Genomic DNA, 13,684 nt, shown 5'->3' on the forward strand with positions numbered 1-13,684 from the left:
TGAAAGTAAACATACTTTATTTATACACATAAAGCACTCTGTCCAATCTCACGCTCACATACGGATAAGAAAAGCCGAACTGTCTGGCGGGGTTACAGTGTTTTAGAGACTGAAGATCTGAAATCTCCAGCTCAGTGACAGTCACCCTGTTGGGTCTCGTTTACAGTTGCCCGATGCGTTCCCGTACCTGCAGTCGTCAAAGGTGGTGCCGGGTGAGGAGAGGGCCAGTCTCTTGCGCAGGTCGTCTCGTTCACGGGTCACCTGTCTGAGTTGGAAGATCACCGTCTCCAGTTTCTCACTCATCACATGCTTCTCCGGGTGTGCAGGAGGGGGCGAGGATGCTGGGATAGACATTGTACATCAGTGCTCAGAAAATAAAATATTAGCACATGTAGTGTCAGTATTAAAGAGGTAAACTAGCGGCACACGTACAGTCAAACCAAAATTTATTCAGACGCCTTCAACATTTCCAACATTATCACAGTTTATTCGCTATCGGTTGGAAAATGGTAATAATATATGACAAGAACTATTGATATATTAGTTGATATTTGACTGGTTATGTCCGTCCTTCTGTTAGACTGTCTCACACATGAGTTATGTTGAATATCTGTCAGCTGTTAAATGTAACTACACAATTAGATAATACCAGTTTAGCTCAAACGATTACCAAGCAATGCTTCATTTTGTTCAGTCTGTGTGTAAAAAGAGCATTAGTTATTAAAGAAAACACACTTCAGCAAAACATGATCAGCTCAAAGTGTCTGAATCATTTTTGGTCCCTAATTTTTATTAATTATACTGATAGTCACTGTATGAAGAATTTTGGGTATAATATGTCACAGTTTACTTTATTTTGCTCTCCTTACTTACATAAATGATAGGGCTGGGTATTGACACAAATTTCACAATTCGATTCGATTCCGATTCGATTCAATTCGATATTGATTATTTTGGATATCAGGTACAATACATGGCAAATTTCAAATCTCTTAACTAATGCTGTAAACTATGAGAGTCAGTTGTAGCCTATAGGCTTCATTAGACTACTATAATATTGAAGGTAAAAATTAACTGATTTGTATACAAACACTTAAATACTTTTATTTATTTTTATAATAATAAGTTATATGAAATATAAACATTTATAAATGCATTTATAAATACTGTCATAAAAACTGATTTATTCAAACATGCATTAAATATTGAAGAACATTAAAAATTATAATGAATATGTAATATGGTGCATATATTTGGCAAAATGCTCCTCTCTAGAGTTAATTTTTCTAGCTGACTAACGAGTTTATGGTCACTGGATATGTTTTTTCTGAGGTAAATGTGACGTTACATGACATTGTTTACAAGCTGTTTTAATGACGTCTTTCCACGGTTGAAACCACTGATCTATATAGAATGACATTAGGCTATATAGATCAGTGGTTGAAACACTGATTGAGCGATTCCATGTCACATGATACGGACTTCGATAAGTTGTACTCTATCTTTTAACACACTTTCAGAAGCTCATTCATATGTTTATTTCGCGCTCTAACTGGTGTTATTAAGGCGGAAGAGAAGATCATGAGCGATCTCACGCCACAGCGCCAAAACGGTATTTATGTTTTTGAATTTCGTAAGAAAATGGACGCAATTTGAAATCTGAGACTTTGTTTCATATCAATAGTAGCAAAGCACGAAGATTATTGCGATTTATTGGGATGCGCGCAACATGTTCCATTCATTCATCAACTGAAAACAGGATGACTAGCCTAATTGATTCTTGGGATTTAAGAATCGATATCGGTTCGTAAAAATGAGAATCGATTAAAATCGAGAAATTGATATTTTTTACCCAACCCTAATAAATGAACTCTAGTGTCCTGCACACACTAGTAAAACAATATCAAAAATGATATCTGGTGTCTGAATGAATAATGTTAAAATTAAAGGCCAGTTCATGAACTTCTGCGTTCAGTTTGAGAGTCAGCTCTGCTGTTCATACAGATGTTATGAATAAACAATGATTTTATCTGGGCCACTGACGACCCGTCCCATATCCCTCACTGCAGGAACAACAGAGCCGTCTGTCTCGTCTCAGACGTCTAATGGACAGAAGCGTCTCCAGCTGGAGTCTGAGTTTCTGTGTCTCTGTGTTTCTCCCAGCCAGTCCCAGAAGGATGTCAGGAATAAGTGTAGAATTGAAAAACAAAAGTTAGCGTTCAAACGTTTGGTGTCATTACAATAATGTTTTTGAAATAGTCTCTTCTGCTGCACCAACACTGCATTTACTGATTAAACAAATACAGTATATTATTACAATATAAAACTGTTTTCTGTGTGAATATATAGTAAAGTGTCATTTATTCCTGCAGCATCATTACTCCAGTCTTCAGTGTCACATGATCCTTCAGAATCACTCTAATATGAGGATTTGATGAAGAAGAAACATTTATGATTATTATCAGTGTTGAAAACAGTTGTGCTGCTTCATGTTTTTGAGGAAACTGTGATACATTTTATTTTTCAGGATTCTTTGATGAACAGAGTTAAAAAGATCAGCATTTATTTGAAATAAATGTTTTTGTAACATTATAAATGTTTTCACTGTTACTTTTAATCTATTTAATCCATCCCTGCTTAAATTATTATTTTATTTTTTTATCTCACTGACCCCAGACTTTTGAACTTCAGTTTAAACTTATACATATACATCTGATTTAGAAAATTATATAAAAGTCCTTTGTTATTTTAAACAAAATAATTATTTTGAAGTCATGACAGAATCCAAAGCTATTAAAACATTAAAAAACAGGGTAAAAAGAAGAGAGAAAAAAGTATACAAGAATAAATAAATAAAATGTATTATTCAGTGTACACAAAATAATTGAGCCTGTAAAGAACAAATGAAAAAAAAGATGAAAATATTGTTCAAAATTATAATTATAATTGAGCTTTACAGGACAAATTAAGCCTATTTTAGGAGCATTCAGATTTTTTACATTATTTTTAGGAAATGATTTCAAGCACTTTTCCCTCCTAAAAAAAAATTACCCAAGATGCAATATGATTCATCTGTAAGACAAAATGCTCAAAATAGCCATGACTAACAAATCCACACAGGACTCACCAACGCTGCTCAGAGAACTGCTGCTCTCCGAGTCCGACGGCATCGCAGACAGAACGCTGCACGTGGATCCTGGAACACACACACACACACACACACACACACATCAACACTTACTCTATCATGAGTCAATGAGTGGATGAAGCGAGAATGAGATCATCTGTACAGTCCGGCTGCATCTCAGTCTGCTTGCTAAAGCCCATGTGTGTGTTAATCAGTGTATAGTGAACATCAATAATGTCACGTTTCTGTGCGCTGGAACTCCTCGGCAGGAACTACTACTTTGAGACACACCTGTGAGAAGAACAGATGCATGGACATCTCTACCTCTACCTCACACTCTCTCTCACACTCACTCACTCACTCACTCACTCACTCACTCACTCACTCACTCACTCACTCACTCACTCACTCACTCTCACACTCTCTCACTCTCTCACTCTCTCACTCTCTCACTCTCTCACTCTCACTCATTCACTCACTCTCACACACTCACTCTCACACACTCTCTCACACACTCTCTCTCACACTCACTCACTCACTCACTCACTCACTCACTCACTCACTCACTCACTCACTCACTCACTCACTCACTCACTCACTCACACACACTCTCTCTCACACACACTCTCTCTCACACACACTCTCTCTCACACACACTCTCTCTCACACACTCTCTCTCTCACACACTCTCTCTCTCTCTCACACACTCTCTCTCACACACTCTCATACACTCTCTCACTCACTCTCTCTCACACTCACTCACTCACTCACTCACTCACTCACTCACTCACTCACTCACTCACTCACTCACTCACTCACTCACTCACTCACTCACTCACTCACTCACTCACTCACTCACTCACTCACACTCTCTCTCACACACACTCTCTCTCACACACACTCTCTCTCACACACACTCTCTCTCACACACTCTCTCTCTCACACACTCTCTCTCTCTCTCACACACTCTCTCTCACACACTCTCATACACACTCTCACACACTCTCACACACTCTCACACACACTCTCACACACACTCTCACACACACTCTCACACACACTCTCACACACACTCTCACACACACTCTCACACACACTCTCACACACACTCTCACACACACTCTCACACACACTCTCACACACACTCTCACACACACTCTCACGCCTCTAGCTGTATTTGAGTAACTCGAGCTGGTAATTGGGCTTGAATGGAGACTCAGTTTCTCTCTCAGGACAGGTGTGTTTATTTGCTCGTCTTTCTTTCGTTCCACTGACACACTCTCACACTCACACTAACATATACTTCTGCTTGAACACACTCAAGAGTTACACCGGATACACCACCACTGGCCTACTTAAAGGAACAGTGCGCCTAATATGACAATTCAGTCATTAGTTTTCATATTTATATATATATTTCTATTTTTTTTTGGGGGGGGGGGGGGGGGGTGTAACACTTTATTTTACAGTTTCCTTGTTACACATGTACTTTTCATAGTAATAACAGTAAATTATGCGTAATTACAATTAACCCTCATCCAAATCCTAACCCCAAATCCTAACTCTTACCCTATAGTAAGTACATGTAGTTAATTAATATTACTCAGTACTTACATGTATAATTACACTGCAATGACACCTTAAAATAAAGTGTAACATTAAAAATAAACATATAGATATCGTCTGACACCGATATGGTGGCTGATATATCGTGCATCCCAACTATTTTTGTATTTTTCCATTAAAACAAATGGGAAGTCATTCATTCGGCACTATAGAGCGCAACAGTCCAGTTCCGGAAGAAAAAACTCAATTCATTTTCTCCATTAGGAAACTGATGTTTTACGATAACTTGTAAACCTTTATAGAAAGCTGTACTGTGAGCTACGAGGTTGTTAATTGATGGTATTTGCTTCTGCTTCTGCTGTTAGCTTACATTATTTCAAATTATTTATTAAAATGTCATGTTTAACAGTGGAATTCATGGTGAAAATCTGCATTACCCATGATGCTGTAGAAAATTCCAACAATCAGAGAGTCGAAACAAGTAAGATGTGCCAAAATATATATATATATACTAGTCAACTATGATGATGAGGGTCTATTGCACAGACAAAAACAGTCTTTAAAAATCTTTCAAATATATTTTTGTGTGTTCAGCAAAGGAAAGAACATTATAATTGTTGCACAGCTGTAAAAGTTTTGTCTGTCTTGTGTTTATCCAGACACGTCCTGATCCGGTCTGATGCGCCGTCCACTTGCTACCAGCTCTAATCAACTCTCGTTCACACACACATGGGAAATACAACGGAATATTAAAATACTAATAATCATTCAGGACAATAGTATTACATATTACACTATGACTGCATTGTGGCACTGCAGTTGTTTTGTAAGGGATGGTGATGGAAAGAGAAACATGCACTGAATGTACCATAGTAAAACACACCCATGCTGAGAAATAATTAATACATGAGAGTTAATTAACACCTGAAGTTAATGACAATCATCACGTATGCGAGGTGTGACAAGGCTCAGCGTTACTATAGCGACGGATCCAGACAGAGGCTGATAGGAACTGGGTCAACAGACGGGGAACAAGCAGACTGAGAAGTGATGCTGAACGTGCGCAAAAGATTGACTCCTCAAGCGTGCTTCTAAACACACGACGAGCCGGTCTGAGTCGGGCCGGACCAGCAGTCGCTACCAGTACCAGGAAACATCTCATGGTTCTCAGTAGCAATTTCAGTAACAAAGCTCTAGCCTATTTTGAAGTAAAAAAAAAAAATTTAAATAAATTAAATTAGTTAATCAATGTTGTTTTCGTTAACTAAAACTAAACTAAAAATACAATTATTTAAATACAGCTGAAATAAAATATTAGATTAAAACCTGAAATAAGTTTATGCTGAAGTGCTAAAATTACTAACTGAAATATAACCATCAATTAAAGTAAAAAACTAACACTAATAAAAATGACAAATCACATTACAAAATTACTAAAAATTAAAGTCAAATTTAAAAAACTTTAAATATAAAAAAGTGTGTGTGTGAGAGAAGAGAGCATGTGTCTGTGAGTGTGTGTGTGTGAGAGAGAGAGTGAGAGTGAGAGTGTGTGTGTGTGTGTGTGTGTGTGTGTGTGTGTGTGTGTGTGTGTGTGTGTGTGAGTGTGTGTGTGTGTGTGTGTGTGTGTGTGTGTGTGTGTGTGTGTGTGTGTGTGTGTGTGTGTGAGTGTGAGTGTGAGTGTGAGTGTGTGTGTGTGTGTGTGTGTGTATGAGTGTGAGTGTGTGTGTGTGTGTGTGTGTGTGTGTGTGTGTGTGTGTGTGTGTGTGTGTGTGTGAGAGTGTGTGTGAGAGCGAGTGCCCTGTTTGGCATTTAAACAGAGCGCATGAAGCTTGGCAAAGTACAGACCCTAAACTGGACTTCTCTTTAATTCTCTCTCACACACACACACACACACACACACACACACACACACACACACAGCTGTGAGCCGGACAACGGAAACTTGGACCTGACAGAGAAAGGCGCTCAATCTGTTGAGCCCTCTCTATGTGTGCCAGACTGCATGCTGGGTAGAATCTCAGTGTCCTTCATTACTCACAGCCCTGAGAAACTGACTCCTCCACCAACTGGACAGAGTCATGACAGCTCATCACACTCACACACACACACACACACACACTTCATTACAGGTCATCTTCATCCGCCGAGACTAATGCGCTCTATATGACTGAAGCACCAGTCCCATCAATCACTACAAATCACATAACTGCATAATCACAAACTATGGTTAACAATTGACAAGGTTTCATTTGTTAACATTAATTACCTAACAATGAACAATAGTTTAATAGCATTTAATGTTAATCTCAACATTTACAAATGAAATATTGTCTGTTAAAGGCACACTATGTAACTTCTCACCACTAGAGGTCGCTTATTCAGAACAAAGGCGTAGCTTGATGACGCCGTGATTTCACTGAATCATGGGAGTTGTCGTTTCACCTCTACAGCCGGTGGAGAATATCATCATAATCATGGATGACCGGTACTGTATTAAAGATGTATAAACGTTACGAAAGCCGTTGGAGTGAAATGAGCCGCTGGAGTGATTGCTAATGAGAGACGAGCTCGAGAACAGTGGAGCTTTTATTATCGCGCAGACGCCGCTACTGCTTCTTCCGGTCATGCGTGTGTGTGTGTGTGTGGAAACAGCGCTGTTTTATCATATTATTATTGAGTGTGTTGAAAGTTGTGTTACTACTTTGCTACTATATGAGACACTTGTTGCACACTGCAGTGAGCAAGGTCGATATTAGGCATGGTAAAAACACGGTACTCGCGGTAAATCAAGAAAACGAGATTTAAACAAAAAGACTGTGTTGAGCTGTATAACAATGATTAGTTTTCTTCGATGAATGTATCCACAGTTGCTCACCTGTCTAATAAAACACATCGTATATTATGTGAAATCGAGGGTAAAGAGGGTATGATGTCATTGATGGGCGTGTCCTGGTTAAAACTGCTTATTTCTCTGGATTTAAACATTCTTAGAAACATGTGGGATAATGCAAGTACACAAATCAACAAAATATATAACATTGTTCTAGTGGTGTTGGGATATTCTGATCCAAAAATCTTACATAGAGTGCCTTTAATATAAGCCAATGCACTGTGTGTGTGAACTAACGTGAAAAATGTTATTAACTAACAAAAATGCTGTAAAATGCTGTTGTTCATATGATCAAGTGTTAGGAATCTATTAACTGCGCGGACTAAATGTATAATCGATTACAAAAGTAAAAAGAATATATATATATATAGCCGCTTTGTCCTCAATTATGCAACACTTCCGGGTTACAGGTGGTCTAGTTTTACCCAAAAAATGTGATTATTAATTAATGTTTAATAACCTCTCACTGAACCTCAGAGCTCATGGCAGCTCTGCTTTGAAAGCTCTATATGTTATCGCTAAAAATCAATGGGCATCTGTGCTTGCGTCACGTTCTATAGGGGTTTATATAAGTGAGGCGGTCAGCTGGCCTAATATGGACACAATAACTCAGGACGAGAGGAGCAACAATATATCGCAATGCAACAAAATGTTTCGTGGATAGTGAAAATATTATGTATTGTGTATAGTTCACCCAAAATAAAAATGACTGTGCAAGAAAAAAAATTCAAGTTTACAGAGTTTTAGTGTCAGCACAACATTAAACTACTATACATAATGTTGAATATAATGCATAATAATGCAATGGGGGAATATTTGTGGGTTCTGATAATGTCAAATGTCTGATGTTACCAGTAAAAAGTGGCCTACATTTAAATATATCAAGTGAAAGCATATTTGTCTAAAATAATTCTGTTTTCAGCTTCAGAATCATGAATATTGTTATTCTGGTGTCTCTATTGTCCTGTGCTTTGGGTTTCCAGCACCAAGTCCAAGCCTATTCATTTACACGCACAATTTAGCATTTTAATCAACAGAACATTTTATTATGTCTCTGAGTATCGCAATAACATCGTCTCGTGAGTTCAGTATCGTGATATGAGGGTTGTTACACCCCGACTCAGGACCCTATTTATTTAATTGAAGCACGATTAAAAACAGCCCAGAGTCATGGGACACACAAGTGATCAGAGACTCAGTGATAGATCAAGCTAAACAAACCCAACACAACCCTGCTGTGCTTTATATCGACCACCATCATAGATCTCTAACTGCTCTAATTGATCGGCGATGCTCTATTTAACAGACAGACTCGTATGGAAGGAAAATAATGACAAATGTTTCTGAAACAGAAAAAGCTTGTTGAATTGCACTACTTGGAAAAAATATGCATTGCATTAATAAACCTGCATGCATTGTGTTTTCAGGGCTTGCATTTTTATGGGCTGAAATTCAACATGGTTGTGTATTTAAGCTGTGAATATTTCAATTCAAAACACGTGACGTTTTCATTCTTAAAAATTCAATAATCCATATTCACCTTTCAGATTTCACTTCCAAAATGTTCATTCTGTTTAAAAATACAACCTATGATATTAGACAGGCAATTTTCGTTCCATTTTATTGCGCTTTCCAAATTACTTGCATTTTAATGCATTGTGAAATGTTTTGAATTGAAATATTCACAGTTTAAATATACAACCATGTTGAATTTCAGCCCATTAAAATGCAAGCCCTGAAAACACAATGCATTAAAATGCAAGCAGGTTTATTAATGCAATGCATATGTTTTTCAATAGTAGTGCAATTCAACAAGTTTTTTTTGTTTCGAAAACATTTGTAATTATTTTACTTCCACAGACTCGAAACGTCTGGAACGGCTGCCCTGGTCCAATATCACTCACATGTGTCTCTATGTCATCCAATCATATTCCTGTAACACGGGTTTAATGGCTTTCTAGGTAATGTTATTTGATCCAGCTTTAAGCTGCATTATTTTATAGACGGCAGCTATTTCTGGCTTATGGCAAAATCCCTGCATGTCTGATGAGTTTTTTTGGCCGCAGGAATCTGAGAAACATCTGTAACACATTTACTGTACGATGTTTCGCACGGCAGATTTACACAACAGCTTTGTAACGCTTTCCTCACCGGCGACGGGTTCGTGTTTTCTATCAGGACATCTCAGATCTGTCCAGTGCAAAGAACCAATACTTCTCATACAGTCAACAAAAACTAGATATTATAAACAAAATATACACACAATACCACCAAATATTACAAATGTGGCTCCATCCCCTGTTTGACATTACGTCATGACATCAATAAATGACAGTAATGTGACAAGATAAAACTATTTAATATAAATCATGCATAATTATTATGCATGCAGCTTTTATGATATATACAGTATTGGTCAAAAGTTTGGAAACTTTACTATTTTTAATGTTTTTGAAAGAAGTCTCTTCTGCACATCAAGACTGTATTTTGATCAAAATATGAATTGCAGTACAATTTACAAACATCTGTTTTCTATGTGAATATATAATAAAGTGTAATTTATTCCTGTGATCAAAGCTGAATTTTCAGCATCATTACTCCAGTCTTCAGTGTCACATGATCCTTCAGAAATCAGAATAATATGATGATTTATTATCAATGTTGGAAACAGTAGTATTTTTTATAACCTGTGATACTTTTTTCAGGATTCATTGATGAATACAAAAGTTAAAAAAGAACAGCATTTATTTAAAATAGAAATCTTTTGAAACAATATACACTACTGTTCAAAAGTTAACAGTGATAGTAAAGATTGATATTGCTGGAAATATTTCAATTTTAAATGTTGTTCTTTTTAAACTATATATTCAGACAGAAAACAGCTATTTTAAATTGTAATACTGAAAATTGAAAAAAATGAACTTCTTTCAACAACAAAAATTAAATAGTAACTTTTGACCGGTATTGTATACATGTAGAAACCATTTTGAATATTTCTACTCAAAAAATTGAAGTGTGAACTGCAAAACATTAAGGTACCTAAAATTTAAATACAAAGTTTCATAATCAGATGCAGACATACTAATATTAAAAAGGGTTTTAAATATTCAAATTGTGCCATATATTATTATACTCATATATAAATGTAAATGTCCCTAGTGTTGAAAATAGTTCAAATCAATATTGCTGGTTCTTGTATTGTTGGTCCTGTTAGTAACCAGGTTAAACAACACTTCTCTGGATATAATGCTGGAATGACAACAAACTAAACTGAGGTGTTTTGAGCAGTAACCCTGACTGGAGGAGTGTTGTGAAAGTTGTCCCAGTGGATGTGTGTGTGAGTTACCCGTGTTGTTGTGGTTGTTCGCGGGCAGCAGAGCGCTGAGCAGCACCGGGTGGGTTTTCTCCAGAGCCCAGCAGAACTCCTGGAAATGATCCCTCTCCTTCTTCTCCACCAGAGTCTTGAGAAGCAGATGGACCTTCTCGGCGGAGCTGGAGCAGTTTCTGTCGAGCTCCGCTCGCTCGGCCGGGCTCAGACTCCCTGACTGGGCCAGCAGCTCCAGAACCCGGTCCACATCTGTGACGGACTCCGACAACTTTTCCTGGCACTGCTCTAACAACTCTTTGTGCTTGGGATCCATCACACCCGGTCCGCCCGCTACAGAACGACACAAAGCGCTGAAAACAACGACGCTCCTGTTAAAGAGTTTTTTGTGTGAGATTGAAAGAAGCAAGAAGCCATATTTGCGACTTTAGGAGAGACTCCAACGGTTTTTTTTCTTCTTCTTCTTCTTCGGCTCCGGAGAGTCTCACATCTTTGCCAGTTCTCGGTTTCAAATCGATTGACGGTGGTCTGACGGCGCGCGTAACTTTAACTCGCTTTCGATCATTTTAAATTTGTTAAAAAGTTTGACAGTTTATCACAAATTCTCGCCGTAACTCCAATGATCAGAGGTGCGGCGGAGCTCCGCCATGACTCCACAACTCCGCAGCTGCTATCATCTGCCAATCAAAGCCTAGCAGAGGGAGGGGCACGGGGAATGGGGCGGGGCTCCCGCCTGCCAATCAAACCGGTTCAACGAGAGGGGAACGAGAAAGGGGCGTGGCTGCTACATGCCACTCAAGGCGGTTAAATGGGAGGGGAACCAGAGAGGGGCGGGGCTTCCGATAAAACACCTAGGCGTTCACTGGCGAGATTATTTCATTATTAACAGATGAGTACAAAGTAACAAAACACTTTCATGTTGTTGGTTTTTTCTTTTATGCTTTTCCTGTAATCGTCAACTCTTAGATAATGATGTCATCTCTATAAAACTGTCTGAATATAAACATGTGTTCGAATGTTCATATTAAATGCCTGATTATTATTCATTTTAATTTCACTCAGGAATGGCCTGTGGTGTGACATGCTATAATTCATCTAAAACTATTTTAAAGTTATTTTAAAACTTTTTTTTTTTTTTTTTACTCAAAAACTGAAAAGTGTATAAAATAAAGTCACATGCATGCGGTCTGTGTGTTAATGTTAACCTAGAATCCTGGTGTTAAAAATCCACAAATCCATATGTTTATAAGATAAAGCTGAGAAAATAAAACAACCATTGCTCACACAACAGGGATTGTTCCTGTTGCCAAGGTTATTTGGCATTTTATCTGGTTGTGGTTTAAACAGTAAAGTCCACAAAGCACAGAATATGATATTTAGGACATGATGCTAGATCTAATGTTTGATTTTCCATTGTTAACTCATGTGTTGTGTAATGTGTAACCTGAACACACACTCACTGTCCACATAAAACACACACAATAAAATAAGGATTGCAGCTCATAATAAACCATTAAAGCAAAAGGAAGTATTTTAACTTATAAGAAACTTAATATAACTTCAATTAACAGGATGTTCATAAACAATTGATAGTTAGCAAATGTCTTTTTGAAGTTCATTTTCATATTTTTTTACTTTTTATATCTTTTGAAATATATTTAAAAAATTTGATCTTTGGTATTTAGATATTATCAAACTGATCCACGTACTTTGATCAAATAGAGCGACACAAATCAACAAACAACACAAAACATCACAGAATCCACCGAATTCTTACTGATGATGTTGGTGCTGCTGCTGATTTCCCTCCAAAATGATGTCACTTCCTGTCAGGTGATGTCATTAAGGAACTGTGATTTTACAAAAAAAAAAAAAAAAATTAATGGGATTGAATGCGATATTGAGGACACGGGAAATGTATACCAATTTAAAAAAATATATTAAGGATTTGATTGATTCCATAAATTATCAGTTTTTCGTTGTTGAAGTTCATTGTGTAGCGCAGCATACAGTAACAAGACAAAAATGAACATCCACTCGAACCCAAGTAAAGAAATGATTTCAAACGTTAATATTTCTATGAAGGGACATGAGAATGTAGTTTAGCTCATGGCAGGATTGATCCAGGTGTAATATGAGCTCATGCCTGCAGATAAAACAACCTGACATATGTGCGATGAGGACCTGAAAGGAGCAGTGCTCATGTGACTGTGTTTAGTGATTACATAACCTCACAATCTCACTGGGTGTTTAATTTGGAAACTCAACGGAGTCTCGACTCCCAGCCTGACTCATGTGAGAGGAGTTTTATTAGCTTTAGCACTGCTGGAACCAACCAATCACAACAAAAATGGTGAGTCCGGGGCAAGTTGTCACACTATTTACACTCCAGTGAATACTTCTCAGTGTAGGTTTAAAATATGAATTTCAATTTCTGTACAGATACAAACCTTAAAGTCTTCAGTCTTAAATTGCTGTTTATTGATATATTAATAAACACATCTAAAGTACAACAAAAAACATATCTACGCATTATAAGCTATTTAAATGCTTTTCAGCAAAATAATTATTAAACAGCACCATTTTTTGTTATAAAAAACATGTTGCCAACTGATACATACTTACAAAAAGCACTAGAAATAGTTTCTGAACACTTTTAAAATGTTACATTTATATCAAACCATTGTTTCGGCCAATGTAAACTGCAATAAATCAATTGGCCAACGCTTAAAAGATGTGACAACTTGCCCAAAACAGACTTAATTCTCTTGATCTG

The 13,684-nt window shown here is 37.3% G+C and overlaps 1 protein-coding gene across 2 annotated transcripts in view; it reads right to left on the reverse strand.

The window, feature by feature from the left end:
* Positions 1–11,675, reverse strand: part of dlg5b.1 (discs, large homolog 5b, tandem duplicate 1) — a 46,782-nt gene extending 35,107 nt beyond the window's left edge. The window contains exons 1-3 of one of the 2 annotated variants that reach the window (XM_079851156.1): positions 10,930–11,675; positions 3,128–3,196; positions 188–341 (exon numbers count right to left, since the gene is read on the reverse strand). In XM_079851156.1, coding sequence (XP_079707282.1) covers positions 188–341; positions 3,128–3,196; positions 10,930–11,224 — 518 coding nt within the window. In that variant the 5' untranslated portion in view covers positions 11,225–11,675. The remainder of the gene's footprint in view (positions 1–187; positions 342–3,127; positions 3,197–10,929) is intronic. The other variant, XM_079851157.1, reaches the window with a different exon arrangement.
* Positions 11,676–13,684: the final 2,009 nt, after the last annotated feature.

Source organism: Squalius cephalus, assembly GCF_949319135.1.
Source record: "Squalius cephalus genome assembly, chromosome: 19".
In the NCBI taxonomy this organism is placed as follows: Eukaryota; Metazoa; Chordata; class Actinopteri; order Cypriniformes; family Leuciscidae; genus Squalius; species Squalius cephalus.